Genomic DNA, 21,040 nt, shown 5'->3' with positions numbered 1-21,040 from the left:
CATTAAGTTAGTTTTGGTAATAATCGGCTATTATTCATACAGTTCAAAATGCCATCTTTGGAGAAAAATATGCTTAAGTGGAAACTATTCTTAAAGGAATTCAATTCAAATATCCTTTTGAACCAATGGAGTTACTACAGCATTTAACCTGCTTAGATTGCAGCACCCTCATTATAAAGGCAGCAGGAAACAAAGCCAGTTTTATATAGGCTAAAGAAACATGTACTACTTGAATATGAATATCACACAATGAATGAGGAATAAATAAAACATTTAGATCAAGGAAATCATAGAGAGATCTGTGTAAGAAGCCAGAGGGTGAAAACAGAGGGTCTGATGCTCCACACTTATCTGTGTAGCACTCCACTGCAATCAACAGAGCTATGACTGGCATAAAAAAAGTGTAAGTGGAGATTCAGGCCCAGAGTATCTACAATCAGTAATGGACCAAAAGTAGTTATATTGCTGTGAGAATGCAATGGTCATGAAATGGCACCGACCAATATAAAACCTATCTGAAAATAAGTATGGTCTCTTCAATTACTTTACACAGCATGCTGCATGATCAAAAACTACAAATAGCAAAGATGGTTAGACATATTCCTTCAGTGAGGCTTTGAAAGATGCAAAGATGCTGCTCCTATTCTTTTAAAAAATAAACATTTAAAACACACATCATTTTTATATTAAGCAATTCAAATCAGTAATGTTTAAGATGGTTTATTTTAGCATTTTGGCTATCACTTGGATTTATTTTACTAGCTTTTTGACAAATAGAATTCTACTGTGATTTTTAGGGTAAAAATTGATATCATAAATATGGCTGGAAACCTTTGTATAGATCTCTTACTACTGTTTCTCACCATTTGCTTCATGGAAACTAGACAGTTCAACAAATGAACAAGTGTTATTGATAAAGAAAATATTTTCTTTAATAAATGTGTCAAAACTCTTTTTTTACTACAGTAATGTAATATTTAGTATCTTCTAACAAGCAAATTCAGCCATAGTTCTGAATAAACTATATGTTACTTGATAATCTTCTTCCACAGAGATTAAGAGAACTAGCTGTCTTTCTATCATTTTCTACAATTTGGCAGTGATGCAACTGTGCCTCATAGAAGTGCCTGATAATGAGTTGTATACTCCAAATTATATACACAGTGTAGAATAAAAAAGTTATACAAACAACAGATAGTAAATATATTAGTCTCACAACAAAATATTAGCAGGATTCTTTCTCTGAAAATGTAGATTTTTATAAATCTATATTCTGCTCTAGATTATTTCAAAGAAGGCTGATTTGAGAATATTTATTGTCTATTTGAAACCCTAAGAATTTCAAACGAACATACCCACAAAGGTGAAGCTGCTTTCAAATTAACCATTAAGAACCTGGTGGAACAAAACAAAGGAAGCCAAAGGAGCAATTTCTCTCACATAAGATGTAAACATGAGGAGGTCATACGCTACCTTCAATGCACATGCACAGCTAAATGTGCTACATTATATATATATATATATATATATATATATATATAACCTTACGTTCATGCAAATGAAATGGCCTCACAATTTTCTTTTCATTCTGCTACTTAAAGGAAGTGAGGGGCTTGGTATACTAAACTCCCACTGGAAATAGACAGAGCTATACTGAGTAATCACCCCCCATATATAAAGAAACCTAAATGCTTACTTGATAGGAAACTTGTGTTTTAAGGCTTCATTTTCCTCACTGAAGTCACTGCAAAAAATCCTTGGGTGAAATCCTGGCCCCACTGAAGGAAATGCATTTGTGCCACTATTTTAAAGAAGCCAGGATTTTACTCTTTTTGATTTCAACAAAATGGGGCCCTTAAAGTCTAACTAAAATGTCTTGGACCTTCGATAGTTTTAATTATGGAAAAAAGTCAAATTAAGATGCGTTAGTCATTTTTGTTTTAGAAAATTATTTCAAATTTTGTAATCATTTAACAAGTGGACTATATTAATCTCTCTAGAAAATAATGATATCATGATACACCAGAAGGCAATCATTTCATGTTGATTATCTCAATATTTCTCAAGAGAATATAACATATTATAGCTATATTTCACAGAGGATCTAATGAGCTCAATAGTGCTTAGCTCTCACTTTTTTCCCTACTGAAAAATGTGCATATACCAGTTATACAGTGAACTAAACAAACAACACTAAGTGAAACAGGCACTGTAAAAAACAGAGATGACTATATAAGCACTACATCATTTTGTACACAAAAACGAACTGTTTTCAGTACTGATACCTATACAGAATTATTCTAATCATAGTCTTATTAAAAAAGAGAAACAGACTGATCAGTCTACAATTTAAAACATTAGACAAACTATTGAAAAGTCAGAAGGTTAAAAATTCTCATAAGAATTAATATTGCTTTTCCAAAGGGCTAGTGTTTAAAATGCTGCTGTATTAGAACCTGGTCCTAGAAATCTTTATGCAAAGAAATAGTCCTCAATTTAATGGGTCATCCCAAATGAGCTGGGCTACCCATGTGACTAAGTCTGCAAGATTAAGCTGGTAGACACAAGCATGACAAGCACTGAATGGTATGGCCTGTTTTCCTTAAAAATAAACAATGGTAATATTTAAACACTCCTTTCTACATACTTTTTAAAACATACAACTAAAAATTAAACTGCTGTAATACAAAAAAAAAATCCTTCCCTATAAAATGATATGCTATTTCTAAAGGTATTGATTTCTTTGAGGAAACCATGTCCAGGAGGACTGATTTTTCCTAAAGAGTTTTACACTCAGTGAAAAACAATGTACCAATTAATTTATTAAAAAAAAAAGTTTTTGTGCTCGAATTTTTTTGCAGAATTACAAAATAACATCCGTTGACTTTTGCATTAGCATATTAAAGTTCAATTTGCAGAAATATTTTTTAAATGGCAGTTTAAAATATACTTACTAACACACAGAAAACCACGCAGAGATGTATGTACATATGTTTTCATAAAAATACTTATCCATTCATACAGTAACATACTATATTGAGCACAATACTCAAATCTGGTATGGAGGCACAGGGCCTCCACCATGGTTCGACCTGCAAGTTTGCGGCAATTGTCATAGCATTTCCCACTGGAGGGGCAAACTCCTCCCATCAACAGGATGTATATGTGTGGGGTGGAGGGTGTCATTCCATTTGGGGATCATCGCACAAATTTCTTCCGACATCCTTCCTTCCTGTGGGAAAGGATGCTCTGAGCTTAAGTAATTTTTCAACAGAAAAAACTAAAAATGCCTTATCAGCATGGGAGCTTTGCATATCTTAATGTATCAAAGCAGATTGGCAGATTAGTGGTCTATTGACAGGTTAGTCATATGAGACGGCACATAGCACACATATATTGTACTAGAAAATAGTACATAGTAAACATGATATAAAAAGTTACATGATCAGTCTGGTCCATGAACTTGTGATCTACAACATCATATATTATATAATTTTAAGGACAAGTAAACAAATTTGAATTAAAGACACTGGACCAAACTCGATGCTGATTTACACTTTATGTACCTCACAGGGACTATATCAGGACAGACTACAGTTCACTATCTTTAAACCACAAGAAAGCTATGATTAAATAACATTAAGGAAACTACACTGGAAACACTAAAGCAGCACAGTGGTAGCGCTTCAGTGTAGACACTACCTATGCCGCCAGGAGAGGCTTTTCCATTGGTATAAATAATCCACCTCTCTGAGAGGCGGTAACTAGGTTGATGGATGAATTCTTCCATGGACTCAGCCCTGTCTACACCAGGAGTTACGTTGGCTTAAATACACCACTCAGGGGTGTTGATTTTTCACACTCCTGAGTGACGTTGCTGGGTCCACCTAACTTTTTAGTGATGACCAAGCCAAAGGATTTGAATTAAATCCATAACAGCAAGAAAATTCAGAGGGTAGGCTCATTCCTAATCCACCATGTTGGGGGTAGGTATTGAATGGGTTTCAAAAGTCAAGGGGACTGCCCATGTAAGAAAAGTGGGCAGAATTTAGCCCTTCTGTGTTGCAATATCTAAGAAAAACAATGTGGAATGATTTACGTATAATAGGCCTGAATTTCTCTCAGCGATTCAGCTCAGTCCCTTTGACATAGATCTATGTGATTTCTTGACCTCATTGTTTATGGCAGTTTAAAAAAAAGGTCAACATGTAGAAATAAGAAGAGATGTGTTAATGATTCATTCAACTCATTATTTTCTAGTTTCACATCAATAATGGCTAACTGTTCAAATGTCAAAATTGTATGTCTTAGAGTAGACCACACAACTTAAAAATATATGATATCAATACATGTCAAAATATTAAATCTATATGGGCCTGATCCAAAATCTACAGAACCCAATGGGTCTTTCAGGTGACTTCAGTGGGTTTTGGATCAGGCCTTATATGCATTTGTACATTCCAAATATCAAAAGTCTAGTAAGCATTCTTGAGACATTACTGCACAGGCACAGGAAATGTTTTTAAAGCCCATATTTCAGCCAATATTGTATTTTTGAAACTAGCCTATAAAGTCGACCAAGACTTTTCAGTAACGCCTTACAAAATGCTGTTGTAAAAAACATAGAGCAGTTTTAAAGTTAGTGCACAGGGTTAGTTTATAGATTTTAAGGACTTCTGTACTTCAAAAACAACCATGTTTGTATTTATTTTAGTCTGTTCAAAACTACACACGGGAAAGCACTTTTATGCTAAATCATCTGAGGGATAACTTTGTTATATGAATTGATATAACCATGAACAATAGGAAGTTATAACAGAAATGGTAAAGGAGCCTCAAGTGGTACTATAATAATATTATAGTAGAAAAATAAAGCTGTGTATCTATAAATTACTGTGACTCATTAGTAGAGGACCTCAATTGGGAAAATATTTCTTTGATGTCGGCTTCACTGATTAAAAATACACACTCATTAGTATAATTATTTTATAATAATATCCAATATTTTCTAATAAAGCTGTATACATTCCATAAAAACAATGAAGGAATTCTCTGGTTTTTTTGAGCCAACTCCATATACTCCAAATTAATGTTGATTATGTCTTTTCTCAGTGATTCTCACAAGACAAATATCCTAATTAATAGATAATAGATAAAAAGCAACTGAAACAAGGATATTTTCAAAAGAGAATTTTTTAAAGCAACTCAAAGGAAATGACTACACTACAAATTATAAACTTGTCATTTCATAAAGTCATATTTTTGAAATTATAACAACTTAAACACTAACATTTAATTGGAAAATATACAAAAAATACAGGCCAAGCTCTAAACTATTAATACATTGCTATAATTTTGGTAAAAAATATTTAAAATATGAAAATATAATATTTCTACATTCTGTTCTTCACTGATATTCATACAGATATAGGAGAAATAATTTAAGTTATTCATTAGAATGAGATGTTTTAAAATAAATCTTTTTGTGAAATGAGATGATCATAGAACTAAATGTGATCAATAACTCAAGAGTTATGTTCTCCATACTAATTAATAAATATTTCACAGATTTAGTGACAGCTTTCTTGTATTACCAGCTAAATTGAATCAGAATACACATAACTATTATTTTTTAATACTGGATAATCTAGAAGCTCCCATTATTACAATAATCCATATTTAAAATGTTTTAAAGCAACAGCAAAATATGTTTAATTTATCCATTAAAATGCCACAGTTTAGGCTGATATTACAGACACTCAGAGATATGTCAGAGTTGGGCTGGACTTTACCATCCTGCGTATCTACCCAAAGGATGGAATATGAAGGGCTAAGAAACTCTTTAGCGGAATTTCCTCAAAGTCTTCCTCTGTGGTGAGAGGATCTTGTAGGAGACAGGGATGCAGCCTCTCCTACTGTACTGATCTCCAGGATCCAGAGGAACCCTTTTAAAAGTTAGCACTACTAACTCTGGCTCTCCATCCCCAACTGGAGCTATGCTCCCACAGTCCTAGCATTTTGCATCTATGGAAGGAAAAAAAAACCCTACTCTGTCTGTAGGGAAGAGGAAAGGCAGGTGGGCAGTGGTGTCACCCTGGAACCTGATTAGGTCTTCCCTAGACTAGATTGCCACAATAGCTATACTGGCCTTCCCCTAGTGGAGATGCAGCTTATACTGGCAAAAAATGTTGCCAGAATTGATGATACCCGTTTCGCAAATGAATTAAACTATACCCGCAAAATTAACTATTTTATGGGTATAATCGTGTCTACTGTGGGGCTTCTTGGCAGTAGAAAAATGTCTTAAAGAAACACAGCCTTCACTGATATTGTGATACTAGTAAAAGTTTCTTGCGTAGACCTAACCTGAGTGAATAACCCTTGAAAAACTTGAAAGGATTACTGTAAATTGAATTACGTAATTGATAATTCAATTGACTCATTTTTAGAAATTCCAGTTTCTGGAAAATCATCCTTTAAACTGCAGATCCATTTTGTTTAGATTCCCTTAAGAAATGTTATAAAAATGTTCTTCTGCTCTCTTGTTGATATTTATAATGGGCTTTTCACCAAACTAGTAAGGTCAAGAGCCTCTAAGGTATTTAAGCTCCCAACTTTCATTGGAGTCTATGGGAGTTAGGTGTCTAAACACCTTTGAGAATCTCAGCCTATCTAAAGGTCTGACCTTGCTTTCACCGGTGTCATCCTGACTGGCTATACAGGGGAAACAGATTCTAAACAATGTGCTGTCAAAACACAAAGTAAATAAACTTAAAAAAGAAAGAGAAATATTTTTTCAGTTACAGTAATTGTATTAGGAACAAAATTTTCACACCAATGTGATTTATTTAGATTGTAAGCTCTCTGAGGCAAGGTTGTCTTTTCACTAGGTGAATGTAGAGTGTACATAATGGAGCCCTGATCCCTAACTGGGGCTTTCTGGTGCTACCTCAGGACAAATAATAACAAAAATTTCCAAGTTGATTTTCTTTTAATGTAGGCACATATATCTGCTTGGATACCCTCTCTGTATGAAGGGTAAAAAGTGTTCCAAACAGAATGTCCTCCTCCTTCCATGCTCCCAAGCTCATGCAAGACTTCCTCAGAGTTGGAGGAAGGGAGAAGTAAGTTCTGGAGAAGGATCTGTAGACTTGTGTTTCCCTTTGCTCGTGCAAGGGAGCATTTGGTCCCAAATAACTGGACCAATAGTGACCAACTGTAGGTCCCCTGAAGGTGTAACAATTTGTGATTTATGTCTAGAAAAAAATAATATTTACAATTGCTTAGCATGACAGGAGCTGATCCAACTCCATTCACGTCAATGGGAGTCTTTCCACTGACTTCAATGGAATTCCATACTGCATGTGTCTTCAGATTAAAAACGCACGAAGATGTTAGCTTTAAATGTAAATAGATCTGTTCAGAGGCATTTATCACAGATGAAGGCTCCCTTACTAGGATTCTCAAAGGAGAGGCTGATTCAGTTAACTGTGAATCATATTATAAACCAGTGGTGGATTAAAGATTTTGCCGCCCCTAGGCCCTGAAATAATTGCCGCCCCCACCCCCCGCCCCAGTTCACGTCCGCTCCGCCTCCTCCCCTGAGCGTGCAGCCGGGTCCTGTTTCTCCCTGCTCCCTGCCATTGCTTGTTCGCGAAACAGCTTCGCGAAGGAGGGGGGAAGAGGAGGGAATGCAGCACCCTCAGGAGAGGCGGCGGGGCTGGGCCGGGGATTTGAGGAAGGGGACCAATAGGGGCAGGGAGGGGGCGGGGAAGGTGTGGAGTTGGGGTGGGGCCAGGTGTGGAACGCGCAAACCAGCGCTGCAGGAAGCAGCCTCTGGCTGCTGTTATAAATTTGCTGCCCCTGCAAATTTGCTGCCGTAGGCCTAGGCCTTGTCGGCCTAGGCATTAATACGCCGCTGTTGTAAACACTCCTTAAGATTTTTTTGTGGTTTACCAGAACTAAACCACCACCACAAATCCCTCCACCCAGCAATTTAAAGCTGTTTCCAAACATCCAACCTATACACTCCGGACCCTGGTTTGAAGGAAGCAGCTCTCCTCCCCAGGAATCCCTCATCAGGTATCCACTCTGCCACTTCTCCTGGAATCCTCCCACATGACCATTCCATGATGGCCCTGCAAGCCACTTCCTAGATTCCCAATGAATGGGCTCAGGCCCCTGAGCAAGTCTCAGTACCAATAGCTGGGCCCAGATTTTTTATTGCAGATCTGATTTCAAGCCTGTTCCCTCTGATCTCCTTGACGCCAACAGACACACAGTTTGCTCCTCACTTGCTCACCTACAGGCTTCTCTCTCTTGGCTCCTCAAGTCTCTTCCATCCATTTTTATTTAGATTGGGGTTTGGGTTTGTCTGCCCCCAAACAACAGTTCAGGGAGCCAGGTTAGGAGCAGCAGGCCTCACACAGAGACTGCTGTACTCCGAAGTGGAACTGCTATGTTGCACGCAGCAGGGGAAAACAGCCTGCCATTCACCCCTCTTGCTCATCAAAACTTCAAGTCACTGTGTACAAGCTTTTTCAAGCCCGGATCATCATAAGAAAGAGATGTACTAGATCACTAAGTGTACCTTCCCCCCACACACATGGAGAAGATCTAGACCCTGGCATCAGGAACGTTAGATATTAAACGTAATACACTGTGCCAAGTCCTGCATTTCTTGTACCAATAAAACTTTGCTTGCCCTAGTTGACATCAGTAGCAGCTTTGGATACAAAAGAAATTCATGATCACGTGCCTAATCTTAAAGAGACAATCAACTTAAAATCTAGTCATTAAAAACAATAGTTGAAAACAGATTCTATTTGGGATATTATATCTGCCCCTAAATTCCCCAATCAATATTTTTGTTTCTTGTGTTTTAAAATTACATTGTATATTATTGTTGATGCTTTTTTTCTCTATCACTTTCCAGTGTTGTGTGAAAGACCCACTAAAACAAGGGAAAGAATGCAATTTACTATATACAAAATGAGGTCAAATGCATGAAGTAACTGAAAAAACAAAACAAAACAAAAAATCCTCAGATTTCTTCCAGTTTCAGTAGACTTAAGTGTAACAATAGTAGTTAAAACAAGTTTCAGATGGAAATGTGTGCTTTTAGCTAATGCTGGTCATTTAAATACAGATATAGAAAGCATCCTGTTTTAGGTCCCAAAATCCTTATGCAAAAATCAATCCCATTATGGCAATAATTTTGGGCTGCAGGACCAGACCCTAATATAGGACATCCCCACTATCTGCATCTTCTAAACAAATCCACCTAGGCAAGGATCTTAAAATTCAGAAACAGAACACAAGGTTATGAAGTTTTCATGTGTAATAAACACTTATAAATTGCATCTATTTACATTTAAAACCAACAAAAACTGCTCTTTTTTGTGTGATCACATAAACAGTCTTGTTAAGCACTTTCAAAGTTAAACCTTCTTCCCAAGGTGAACCATAGAATAATTAGAGCTGGAAGGGACCTACAGTGGGTCAGAGTTCACCCCTCCCCCTTGGTTAAAAAAACGTTATATACAAACATCTCAGCAGTTAAACTAACTTCAAGCATCAACCCTTTTACTGTGATCTTGGGGCTAAAACCTCACATATAATCCCTTTTAGTTTACAGAACTGTAGACCTTTTAAACTGCTGTACTTAAACTTATGCAGAATCACAAGAAGTTTCTATCATTGCACACTCATTAGGCCCAGGTCTGCCCCCTGATAAATACATGCATCTCCCACTAAAGACAGGATCTATTATAAAGCAGCTAATGTGGAATTTAAGGTGCGAAGAACAACAATACTGAGCCAAATCCAGTATGGTACAACTCTGTTGAAGTCAACATAGTTACACTATGCAGAATTTGGCCCATTATATTTACTCTTATAAAAATAAATGATAGTCCCATTAATGCAATTTGAGTAAAGAGTGATTCAGAAACAAACAGGTTAACTATTCTATAACTTCCTTCTGGAAATAATGAATAGCTCAAACAAAAGATCAACATGAAGATACTGAATACATGGACAGGCATATGCAAACCAAATCTGAAAAGGACTTGAGTGTAAATGTTTACAAATGTACTCTACTTTAATTATAATATATAAATATAGAGAGACCTCTGGTATGTTTCCATCTGAAATAATGTGTTTGGCTCTGAGTACCTCATTACCAGAAAGATAATGACAAGCCGAAGGTAGTTCAGAGAAGATCAATCAAAATCAGAGTGCTGAAGGGAATAACTTAAAAAGAAGAGTTAAAGGCTCAATACTGCAGCTGTTCCATGCACAGAACTTCCATTGACTTAAAGAAGTATGGGCTCTAAAAAAGACCTAAATATGCACAGCTTAGTTAAGCAAAGACAAAGGGAAAACATGATTATAGTGCACACATAATTGAGGGGTGTAAACACCACAGAGGGAGATAAATTATTTACAGTGCTACAAGTAAATAGAAGTGGGTATAATAGGATGAAATCATTAAAGGGAATTTGGACTGAATATCAGGAAAGTCTTCCTGACAGCAAAATCTCTTAGGCTTTGAACAATTTCTCAAGTGAAGGGGGTGGAAAATCCTATCATTGGGAATATTTAAAGCTCGGCTAGACAAAACACTAGAAGTGTATTTGTAGGGAACAATCCTGCATAAGCAATCCTGTATAGGTACTAAATTATGTGGGTTTTTCCTATTCTTAATTTGTAGGATTCTCTGATACATAGTATCTAAAAAGTCTAGTTGTATGTATGCCAAGCCCTGTACATAAGTATGTGCTGTAGTAGAAGACACAATAGTTCTAAAATAGTATACAGCAATATTTATCCTGACAAATTCATAATATGACTGCAAACCCTTTCTCACATGAACAATACTTCTGACTTCAATAGTTAAATGATTAAGACCTAATTGCACGAGTACAGCTTTGGAGGGATGGGGCCCATTGAACGTACAGATACCAGACTCTATTTTAACAGCATGCAATCTCTTCTTTGTATAACATTTCAGATTTTAAAAGGGCCTTATATTGTTGTGGCTATCTATCCACCAGTGGCTACTGTCACCTTCAAATCAGCTAGCCAAGTAGCACAATTATTCTGTAATAATGAAGTATGTGAAATTCAAACTCAACCCGAGTTAGGCATTGCTCCTCTTATAATGCCCCCCATTATATTAAAGCTTTGAGAGAGAGAAGAGACTAATGTCACCATAAGCCCTGCATTTAATGAATATTTCACCAAGAAAAAACAAAGTGGGATATATTAAAATACTTTCTTTGGTGTAATGAGAGCAATTAATTATGAACCACTGATAAATTAGTGCATTAAGACATATATTTGAGAAAAATCCAAAATTATTAATGAGGTTCACAGTTTAAACCAATTAGCTATACTATCTTTTATGGTATTGTGTACTAGCAGAAATCTGTAAATCCATACAAATATTTATGACATGTACATTAGTTCAGTATCTCCAAACATTTATGCTTGAAATGATTTCCTCCTGCATAACTCACTTATTGGCTTATTAAATGTCCCCATCTTCTATGTGACACAAAAGACAAACTGGCTTCAACATTTCCTACAATTTTATTTGATTATCTTTTGACTTTCTATGAATATTTTCTATTGTGTAAGTAAATTACACATGACTTACTTTAAAGTGTGTATCAATAGCAAAGTCCTACACATAATATGATCACTTAACATTTTTGTGCAGTTACACAGTTCTAAGAATATTGTTTTCAAATATTTTATTTTATTAATCAATTTGCTATCCTTTAAACACTTGGTTTTTTAATATTAGAGGAGCAAAGAAAACAAAATATGCCAGGGTATTAGACAAAAAGGACTTTTTTTCTTTCTTTCATCTTTAAAATACATTTATGTAATCACAAAGAGCAATTAATGACCTAAAGACAGTTTAGAGGGAAAAAAGGCAAGGAAACTGATAGCAATCAGATTTGACAATGATTTCAGTAATTCAGTCTCATGAAAAGCAGCAGGAAAGGAGCTGCTTCATCCATGCCTGACAGTGCGAAGCAGGAAGTGTAAGAATGTAAAAACAAAGTATTCCTTTTACATTAAAAATAAAAGCTCTATTTCATTTCACAGTTATACTTAATTCCACATACAAACAGAAAATATGGATGAGTAGACCCTGGAGGCAGGGGTGGACAGATCACAAAAAGGTCAAAAATCTACCCAAACACCACCACAAAGCAAAGCAACATACCAGCAAGCATTGTTTCTTGTTTCAGTTATCTCCTATCAGCTTCATCCTAAGTATATATTCCTTAAACGTGAATGGTGAAAATGAGCACAAATGTACAATAATATATGGAATAAAACTAGACCATCAAGATAGAATATCACGTAACAAAACCTCCCCCAAATCATTGTAAACGTCATAGGAAATGGACAACAACATGAAAAGTTAAGATGCCTTTAGCTTTCCTGACATGGCCATAACCCAGCCTGAAACAGTCTCTTTACTTTGCAGATATTGTTCTCTTTTTCTCTGATCAACTCAGAAGGGTGATGAAATTCAAAATGTCATTCTTGCAATTTGGGACTAATACAAGCATGTGGGAGATCTAGGTACGCTGGTTTCTCACAAATCACATCAATAACCTTGGAAGAAGTTTTCTAAACTTCCTGATTAACATTTCTTGTAGCTGAAACTTTTTCAAATGAAGACATTTGTCTTAGAGTTTCCATGTACAAAATAAGTCTCTAGATACCAGTTAGATATGTTAAAAATATAAACAATGGACACATCTTTATGTTCAGTGTCTTTAAAGAGACAATGTCCTTAGTCTTATTTACTACTAGATATGTTTTCCAAAAGAGATTTTTAAAACAAACAAACAAACACAAACACACACACACACACACACAGAGTTTGATGAGTCATGTATTATCAGAGGGATGTTTTCATGTCTGTATCATTGCAAAATAAACCTATTAATTACATTTACTTCTCACCAACTAATCTGGGATGAACTACTTTTAAAAAATGTCTAATTCTACAAGAGGAGTGTTACAAAAAAAATTTGTTCACAACAGACCTAATTGGTGAATATATTTATTTCTCCTTTTCTGTGTATATTTTTAATCACCTTTGCACGGAAGGACCTATCTGCTCCTGAGCAGATGACATAGCTGAAAAGTTTAAACCTTATCAAAAACAGGATATGAGATTATTTTAAAAAAAAAGAATTCAAAAAGAAAAGTTTGTACCCCTGCCCTGCATTGTGAAGAGATAAAATATCCTTTTGCACAATCCACCAACTATGGATGCTGATTTTATTTGAATTTTAATGGGCTGATGTAGATAGAACCCCTTCTTAGAGCAGTTTTTATTACATATATACAGATGCATTTAAATATCTAGAACGATAGATTGATTGTTTCCCTTCCAGTGTAACTCGATCACCATTGAACTCAACCCAAAAAAAAAAAGGGGGTGGGGGGTGGGGTGGGGGGAGAAGATGGGAGACAAAAGTTGGTCTTACTTGGTGTACAAAAACATCAACTGGAGACTCCAAAGGGTTTCCTTCCCGGTTGATCATGGAGATGAACCCGAATCCCATTCGCACATTGAACCACTTGCAATGGCCTGTTCCATGCAAAACCTGAGATTCCTCCTCTTCCTGCTCTGGCAACTTCCCGGGCTCGTCTCCACCTTTACTCGCCCCTGCTGAGGAGGGGGAAAAAAACACACACACACACACACGATGCAAAGCAAAGAGTTAAATTCTGGTAAACGTCCTTTGCCTTGTACAAAGGGATTGCTCAGAGGGGAGAAAAACAACCACCCCCACACACCCGCACATTACAAAATCAACCCGTTTTCTTTCCCTGCACAGAAAACCATTTAAAAAAAGCACACAACCCAAAAAGCAGCCAGGGTAACAGAGAGGAAACCCAGCATATGCTGGCTCTCTGTCGCCCGGAACAGCCCACGTTTCTGTATATACGTGTATTTTTCCATTTTACGCCGACTTTCAGCCATACTACACCACAGAACGCGATACTTTACTTGAATATTGCTGGTTTAGGACCGATCCCATTTTCCAACAGAAATGCTCAGCTAAATTATTCTCTTCTTGCAAAGCGCGGGTGGGGGTGGAGAGGGAATGAGCAAAAAAGGGGCAGATTGCACAACAACGTGTTATTGCACATACAGCGGCGGATCCAGTACTATTTTCCAACGTGCATCCACCCCCCCCCCCCTTGGAACCACTTTCAGTTAAAGTTGGGGGGACAGGTGTACAAACGTTTTCGCATCCCACCACTGAAACTGTGCTTAATCGTACAGGAACAATTCAAACAATAGCCCCATGAAAGCTTTTCAAGTTGTGTGAATCGGTGTGGGCGGTACGGAACATTTTTGGAAATCCGTAACAATAGGTTTGTAGAAAGCCCCTTTGCGCGATCCGATTAAAAAAAAAAAAAAAGAATGGTGCCTAGTGGGGTTAATAAAGAGGGGGAGGGGGAGGGGAAGAGAGCGAGAGAGAGAAAAATAATAGAAAAACAATAGAATAAGAAAATTAACCTTCGGCCATGTTGCCCCACGGGCCCTCTGCTCCAAACTCGTGAGATGAAAACTTTCCCTTTGGATCGAAGTGGTCTTCTGCATCAATCTAACATCCTGATTTTGAACGATCACAAATTTAGCTCGCATGGTCTAATGTGCTTTCCCTCTTTTGATTTTTCCCCTTCTCTCTCCCTCAGTTTCTGGCCCCCTACGCACACGTGACTTTGTCAATTACATGCTTTCTTGCGACTAATTTCACATCAGATCCTTAAGGGGTTGGCAAGAGTCTGAAGTAGCCAATCGCCATTTCAACTTAGGCTGACACACCAAAATAATTTATGAATGAACAAGAAAATTCAAATACGAACTTGTCTTACAGCTACTTTGCACACTCCACGGGAAATCAAGATGACGTATTTTGGGGGTTTCTGTGCGCGTGTGTATTGACACATATGTGTAGAGATACACGTATAGCTACATATGGAGTTACATCCCATCCCTAGACATACAACTGAGATTTTATATGTATATATATATATATATACTGTCATAGGAAGGAGATATATTATGTGAATAGACACACAAATATGTATACAGGATCACATATACTATGTATGCATGCATAACCATATGTGAACTCTGTACAGATACACACCTTACTACACACATTGCCGTGTGTACAAAAATATGTACATATTTGCAAGTGTTGCTACTTCCTTAATAAAAGTGGCATTTAAACACCTTTGAATTATAACTGTATTTTTGCCTTTTAACCTTGTATTTATTTTCTTGTAGACACGTTAGCCAAAATTCGACTGCTTCAGGGAATTTAACACGCTGATCACCTTATTTTAACCTACTTAGGTTGCCAGGAAAACTTTATATGTACTGTACGCAGAAACATATGCACACTTGGGCTCAACATATACACAGAGAATCGCTGGTGTTCCTCCCTTTGTTTCACATGACTATTTCATATTCAAAAGAAACGCGTACCGGAAACGCGATATCACCTTAATATGGTTCAGAATGCGTTGAGGTTTAGCGTTTCAAAACATTTTTGGAGGGGGACGGGGCGAGGGATTGCACTTCACAGGTTTCTCCGCCATCTCTTTCCGGGGGAGGGGATGTGATTAATGACTTCCTAAATAAGAGCCCAGTTTTCAAGCCTAGCATTAGAGTGAACCTCAATCAGCAGCGATTGTTCTCCAGGAGCATGGTGGAGGAGGAGGAGGAGGAGGAAAGGCTGAAAGAGAACAGGAGGATTTGCTAGGGAGGAGGAAGACAAAAAAAAAAAAAACCAGGAGGAAGAAGACAAAGAGAAGAGGAATAATGCTGGCCTGGAGACTGCACTTTTAAATCTCCACTACTACTGGGTGGGAGAGTCAAGCACATAAAAGAAAAAAAAAATCTAACTGGCTTGATACAGCTTTCACGTGTTCCTTCACGAATTCCCTAGGCATTGGACCTCTCTCAGGTATACAAGTAGGAAAGAACAATGTGTTATTTCTACTACTGTACTTGGTGTTCCAGGTATTTCAAATAATAGGTTTTAATATGTTAAGAAAAAATACTTATCAAAAATGCCTATTTCCTTCCTTTTCTTCCTGGGGAAGAACATGGATAAATATACAGCATATGTTTGGGTAGGCATGAAAAATATAAAATCACATTGCCCATTTTTTCTTGTCAGTAAACATCCTATTCACAGGCACTACACAATCATAAACTAAGGTTTGGTGACACTTCTGCCCCTGTAACATTTAAAAGGTAGTTTATACCTTGTTAAAATCCGAGGACACTGGGTTAAATTATTTTCTGATTATTTTCTGGCATTACCCCTCCTGTCCCATCCACACAAACATAAATAAATAAAAAGCCAAAACAACAAACTGTGATCCGCCCAGATCTTGTACAATTGTGTTTTATAAAATTTCAAAGCACTTGCTGTTTCAGTCTGCCCAATTAAGCAAACCCCCTTTGCTCTGATAGGCCTGTTTACTCTTTTTGTTGCTTTTCAGGAAAGTGTATAAATCGCTCTCCTTTGTCTTTAATTTCTGTTTGAAATAACAAGGTGCCCAGTTGAACGTTTGGTAAAAAGAGAAGGGGGTGGGCAAAAGTGTAAAAATACAAGCAATCTGGCAAGTGGAGCAGAAGCTCTAAATCCTGAAATTCCTTTGCAGTCTTCAACCGTAAATTTCCTATAGGTTATTTCAACAGTAGAGGTCGACTTCCTACACTGACCTGCCTTTACACATTTGTGCAATAAACCATTCCTTTTTTCGTTTCCACTTCCTAATAAATGCAATTATTTTACTAAGTTAAATCAGTATTCAACTCACTTTATCTACGTGAAAGATTAAAAACTAAATATTTCCTATATATATATATATGAACTACTATATATAATTTCAATTCTGATATAATCAATGGAAAAATAAAAGCAGGGCAGCTGGAGAGAACAAATATTTAAAGCGTTTTTCTGCAAAAAAGATTGAAAACGAATGTAGTGTATATATGAAAATATCTATCAACTATTTGATATGTCTACTAAAACCAGGAGGCATCTATATATATATGATTTTTTAAAATAGTATCTGTTATAAGAGTCTGTATTTTTCTCAGATTGGTCTCCTCTATCCGCATTTGGCTGAAAAATGCTATGGAGACTAGACTCTTGGGTTTACTGATACTGGACACAAATAAGTTGACCCAGGTTGTTGGTTTTTTTATGGAGAAACTGTCCTTTGTTTCCAGATAGTTTGATATTTTTTAAAGCAATACAGTATTATGCTTTTTATCAGAGTAAAGGGAGGAGTGTGAAAACAGCAAAAGAAAGCTGAATGCAAGTATAAGAGATAGTTGAAAGGATTTCCTACATTACAAAATAAATGCTGATTGTGTAAATTACGCGTGTTGGGGAGGGGGGAGATTTGCAAGTGGTCTTTACTGAGATTTCCAGGCCTCCAGTATTACTGGAATTAAGGTTGGGGTCACCGGACTGGTCACTGGTGTCAGATGTTATCGACTCATTCATTTCCTGCAAAGGACATCAGCCTTTCAAGTTTTGTGGAAGGTAGAGAGCTGCTGCCAGCTGGGAACTCTCAAAAACCTTCCAAAATTCATTCACAAACAATCGGCCACAAACACCCACTTCTTTTTTTAAGCAGACCCAGGTCGGGGGAATTCCAGGATCATGGTCATATTTCAGGCGTTAGAAAGATGCCGCTGTCTTTAACATCGACTTGCTCTCCCCACAGAAAACATGCTTTTTCGTTGAGATAATTACACGGAGAAAGAGACGTATTCATGAAACTGTCCCAGGACTCCTTTGGCATCAAAACGGCCAGAGCTCTGGGTGCCTGTTTTCTAATTTGTCATGTTTCTAAAACTTCTCTGGTTTTAATTTTTTTCTCATTTCCGATTTCTTTTAACACCCTTTTCCACTCCTCCCACCTCCATGTATTTGGATCAAAACTCATGTTTAACACTGTGAAAACTGAGCTCTTAAGATAACTTCGATTTACCATGTTTTGAAAACACTTTGTATTTTTGCTCAGGTCCCTAATCAAGAAAAGCAGGAGCGCGCGCCTCTGCCATTGCCCTGTGATAACCACATCGAAAAGGGGGTGGGGGCTTCTCTTTTTGAACTATTATCATCACTCAGAGCTGGAAGCCCCATGTTCCCCTCCCCCGACGGCCCATTTCACTCAACCGTGCCGGTGTGGCTGTGGGGGAAGAGGGAGCCCGCGCGCGCCGCGCTTGGTGTCCTTTATTTTCGTGCAGATCAGACGTGCCTGGTGCTTGGTGCGATGGTCTCTATTAAAACCAGATCCGCCGCTGCTGCGGTTCTTCCGAAAACGAGGGGGAGGGGCAGCGCCACTGCGGCTGGTCAGGTCAAGTCACCCACCCATCTCTCCTCCCCCACGTGGAGCCCGGTTCCAGGACCTGGCTGAGGGGCGCTCCTGGCTTTGCCTCGGAACTCACCCGCTTGGCAGGGACCAGACGCGACGGCGCCCTCCAAGCCTGGCCCCACGTGAGAGCCGGTGGACTCCCGCCTTTCGGGCACCTCCTGGGTCTAGCCAACCCGGGTCTGCTTCCACCCAGCCAGCCAACTTTCTGCCCCTCGCCACGTGAGGGGGATCCGCAAGGTCCCGCCCGAGCCGCGCTAAGCGGAGTGGACCTGTCACGGGGTGCTTCACGGTGGCTTTCTCATTGGCGCGGTGGGGCCGCCCAGTCCAGCCCCTTCGGCTTCAGGGAGAGCCCGTCCTCTCCAGGTTGTTACCGGCAGGGATGCCCCCGGGAAGTTGCATGTTTGAGGAAAAAGCTCTCCTGGGATGGCGAATGCCCCACTCCCAGAACCTGCTCCCTGCTAGGAAGATCGGGTCTGTCCCAGTGGATCTAGGTAACGCTGCCAACCTTAGAGATGGTTTCAGAGTAACAGCCCTGTTAGTCTGTATCCGCAAAAAGAACAGGAGGACTTGTGGCACCTTAGAGACTAACCGATTTATTTGAGCATAAGCTTTGATGCATCCGATGAAGTGAGCTGTAACCCAGGAAAGCTTACGCTCAGATAAATTGGTTAGTCTCTAAGGTGCCACAAGTCCTCCTGTTCTTTAGTTTTGGAGATTCCTCCTGAGCCCTCACGTTAGGAACCCAGAGTGTGTGTGTCGGGGAAGTAACACCTTCTCCCTCCCTCCCCGCCCCCCGCCACACCGTGTTTCTCTTCACAATCAGACTGCTCGGTCGGGGCTGTAGTATCGGGTGTCGTGTCATGTCGAACGGTTTCATTAGAGGAGTTGCAAGGGGGTAGGATCACGGCGTGAGAGAAAAATCAGCGGGTGCAAAGGCTCTTCGAGCCCATGGTCTCACCTGCAGCGCAGGCGCCAAAATTGTCCTCTGGTTCCTTCTCCGCTGCAGCCTGGGCAGGGCTTTCCTCGGCACCCCAGCGTTCATTAGAAACGGGGCCAGGGCAATGATCTCCTTTCTCACACACACTTCTTTTTTTTTAACCCTCAGGGTTAGTTTTTCCGGGAGAGTTTTCTGGGATCATTAATGCATTCCATGGATTAATTTGAAATGCAAGAGAGGTTGGTATGGCTGCTTTTCATATTCAAATCTTCATTATGTGACGATCCCAATTATTACCTATATAATCTCTCCACCGCAACCACTTTCCATTATTGACCTGCAATACAACGACCACTTCAAGCTGGCTAGTCTTTGTTGCAAAGACTGCCTGTCCTGTTGGATCTAGGTAGCTCTGTCAATTTTACTTATTCCTTTAGCTTTGAAGACTCCTCCTTAGCTGCCCTCATGTCAGGAAACGTGGGCTGTGTGTGGAAAAACAGCGAGAGGAAATTTAACAACACCCTAAATCAGCTATAGCGGTTCCAACGAATAAAACACTTTTTTAAAAAAGGGGGGAATCTTTCTTCCTTTCCCCATTTCACTATTGTTTACGGTGATTTCCTTACCCCTTTCCAAGACTCCGATGTCCCGACTATAAAAGTTAACACCTGTAAATAACGTCAGGGGTGTGTGTGTGTGTGTGTGTAAAGTTTCCGAGTAGCAGCCGTGTTAGTCTGTATTCGCACAAAGAAAAGGAGGACTTGTGGCACCTTAGAGACTAACAAATGTATTTGAGCATAAACTTTCGTGAGGTTATGCTCAAATAAATTTGTTAGTCTCTAAGGTGCCACAAGTCCTCCTTTTCTTTTTGTGTGTGTAAGCTTATACTTCTTAACCGAAGATGCTTCTTAGACTTATTTTAAAATTTAAATTAAATAAACCTCGTTAAGATTGAATCGTTCTCTCCATAATTATAAACTACGAAAAATTCAAACATACACTTGTATACATCTATGAATATTAAGTGACTAACATTTTATGCCAATACCGTCACTATTTACACGTTTTTAATTATTTTATTGTTAATTATCGATTAGTTTAACGGACCATTAAATATTTCCATTGTTTTCCAAGTTATTAAATACTTAATCATAAAAATTGGTAGTTTTTTCTGCCATTTGTATTTTGTACAAGTTGTTATAGAAAGTTGACGTCACACTGCAGTGGAAAATAGTGACGTATATAAAAACGTGATGATGAATTAATTTTTTAAAGGATGTGTCACATCTCAAGGAGGTAGCTGAATGATTGGAATATACCTAAAGTTTATTTTAAATCTGAACTTTTAATATGTTAATAAATATTTATGAACCACGATTTTCTCCTCATTCCTGACTAAAATATTCTATATCTTAAAGCCTGTGTTTTATTTTTTTCGTCCATAGGTGGTGTTATTTTAATTAATAACCAGAGTTTGGGGGAGGAAGGTTTAAAATAGGTGATTTGAAATATTTGATAGTAAAAAAATAAAATGAATGTCGATACCAAAAGTGATATTGTAAACATTCTGGAATAGCTAACAATGCACTCTGCATTTTTGCCTGTAATTCTGATGGTTTGGAGAGGCGTTATTAAAATACC

At 38.2% G+C, this 21,040-nt stretch overlaps 1 protein-coding gene across 1 annotated transcript in view; it reads right to left on the bottom strand.

The window, feature by feature from the left end:
* LIN28B (lin-28 homolog B) overlaps positions 1 to 18,965 on the bottom strand; it is a gene marked incomplete at its 5' end in the record, with an annotated part of 117,462 nt that extends 98,497 nt beyond the window's left edge. Inside the window, 3 exon segments of the mRNA XM_043543136.1 lie at positions 13,524 to 13,708; positions 18,732 to 18,758; positions 18,761 to 18,965. Coding sequence (XP_043399071.1) covers positions 13,524 to 13,708; positions 18,732 to 18,758; positions 18,761 to 18,965 — 417 coding nt within the window.
* Positions 18,966 to 21,040: the final 2,075 nt, after the last annotated feature.

This window comes from Chelonia mydas, chromosome 3 (genome assembly GCF_015237465.2).
Source record: "Chelonia mydas isolate rCheMyd1 chromosome 3, rCheMyd1.pri.v2, whole genome shotgun sequence".
NCBI classification, from domain to species: domain Eukaryota; kingdom Metazoa; phylum Chordata; order Testudines; family Cheloniidae; genus Chelonia; species Chelonia mydas.
The sequence above is the reverse complement of the archived record's forward strand: the minus strand, read 5'-3'. Positions and strand labels throughout refer to the sequence as shown.